The following is a 1,627-nucleotide window of genomic DNA, read 5'->3' on the forward strand; positions in this document are numbered from 1 at the left end:
ACCTCTCTCTCCATCTCTCTTTCATCAGTTGTACACCTTATGATCTTTGTTTCTAAATATTTTATCACTTACTTCTTAAGAATATGAATATTGAGAAAAATACAACATGAATACAATACAATTGTACAAGCACTTTGAATGCAGAAGTGTAAAAAGGAAGAACTTTCCAGTACAGGGACATAATGCTTTCAAAAGTGACAAAGAGATGATGACACATTATGTTATAAGAATCTGAAGAAAAATATTGCCATAAGGTCCTAAAGTTTTAATTTGTAGAGTGAAGGGGGAAAAACACATTAGTACAAATATTCCCTACTTCATAGTTTCCTGTAGGACAGATCCCACATTCAACAATTTTTTTAGGGCCCTTGTTACATCCTTATTCCTAAGACTATAAATTAAAGGATTTAGAACAGGAGTGAGTATAGTGTAAAAGAGAGATACAATCATGTCCTTCTCAGGGGTGTGATAAGAGGTAGGTAGCATGTAGGTATAGATAGCAGCACCAAAGAAGAGAATGACTACCATCATGTGGGAAGAACAAGTGGCAAAGGCCTTCTTCTGTCCCTCTGCTGAGTTCATCCTGTGAATGGTAAGGAGGATGAAAAAATAGGAGCTTGAAATGACTGTCACAGGGATTAAGATCATGAGGACACAACACAGGTACATGAGGGTCTCATAGAGGGAAGTGTCTGAGCAGGAAAGCTTCATTACAGCAGGAACCTCGCAGAAGAAATGGTGGATCTCCCTGGATCTGCAGAAGGGGAAGTTCATGGTGATGGGTGTGAGCATAAATCCATCCACAGATCCTAGAAACCAGGAAGAAGACACCAAGAGGAGACACACCCTATGGTTCATGAGGATAGGATAACGGAGTGGATGGCAGATGGCCACATAGCGGTCATAGGCCATGGCAGCTAGAAGGAAAAATTCTGAACCTCCTAGTGTCAGATAGAGAAACATCTGCAACCCACATTCAGGGGCTGAGATCTTATTCACTCCTGTGACCTGGTCCATGAGCATCTTGGGCACAGTGACAGAAATGTACATCACATCCATGAGAGACAACTGGGTGATAAAAAAGTACATGGGGTTATGAAGGTGAACATCACAGTGTATCAGAAGGATCAGGATGGTATTTCCAGACAAGGCCATCAAGAAAACTACAAAAATCACCACACAAAGGAGATCTGGGTACTTGGATTGAATGAAGAGTCCCACTAGGTCAAAATCTGATCGTCCAGTGTGGTTGGCCACCCAAGTTGTATTCTCCATTGGATCACCTAGGAGAACTATGGAGTTGACAGATCACTCATGGGATATGACCACCCAAAATAACTGTGTGTGTGTGTGTGTGTGTGTGTGTGTGTGTGTGTGTATGCACATATGCACGTGTGCATGTTTACACATAGCAACCTGGGTGCCAATAAGGGAAAGTTCCAAGGACCTGTAAATTTTTAGATTATAAATTACCTATAATTGACCAAATTTATTAGAAATCTAAGAATTCACAACTATGGTTCAAAGATATCAATACTTAGTCATTCCACCTCTGGGTATACATTTTCCCCCAAGGAAAGCAAAAGAGTATATGCACCCTTACTTTTATTTTTTTTCAAATCTCCAG

The 1,627-nt window shown here is 40.4% G+C and overlaps 1 protein-coding gene across 1 annotated transcript; it reads right to left on the reverse strand.

Moving 5' to 3' along the window:
• Nucleotides 1–312: 312 nt before the first annotated feature.
• LOC123938759 (olfactory receptor 2T29-like) lies at nt 313–1,275 on the reverse strand. Its single transcript, XM_046000427.1, has one exon. The coding sequence runs from the start codon at nt 1,273–1,275 to the stop codon at nt 313–315; it is 963 nt and encodes a 320-aa protein (XP_045856383.1).
• Between the last annotated feature and the right edge of the window lie 352 nt (nt 1,276–1,627).

Source organism: Meles meles, chromosome 3, assembly GCF_922984935.1.
Source record: "Meles meles chromosome 3, mMelMel3.1 paternal haplotype, whole genome shotgun sequence".
NCBI lineage: Eukaryota > Metazoa > Chordata > Mammalia > Carnivora > Mustelidae > Meles > Meles meles.

Bases quoted from the DNA above. Each gene is read 5' to 3' on its own strand.
- LOC123938759 (XM_046000427.1), bottom strand. From the start codon at position 1,275: ATGGAGAATACAACTTGGGTGGCCAACCACACTGGACGATCAGATTTT.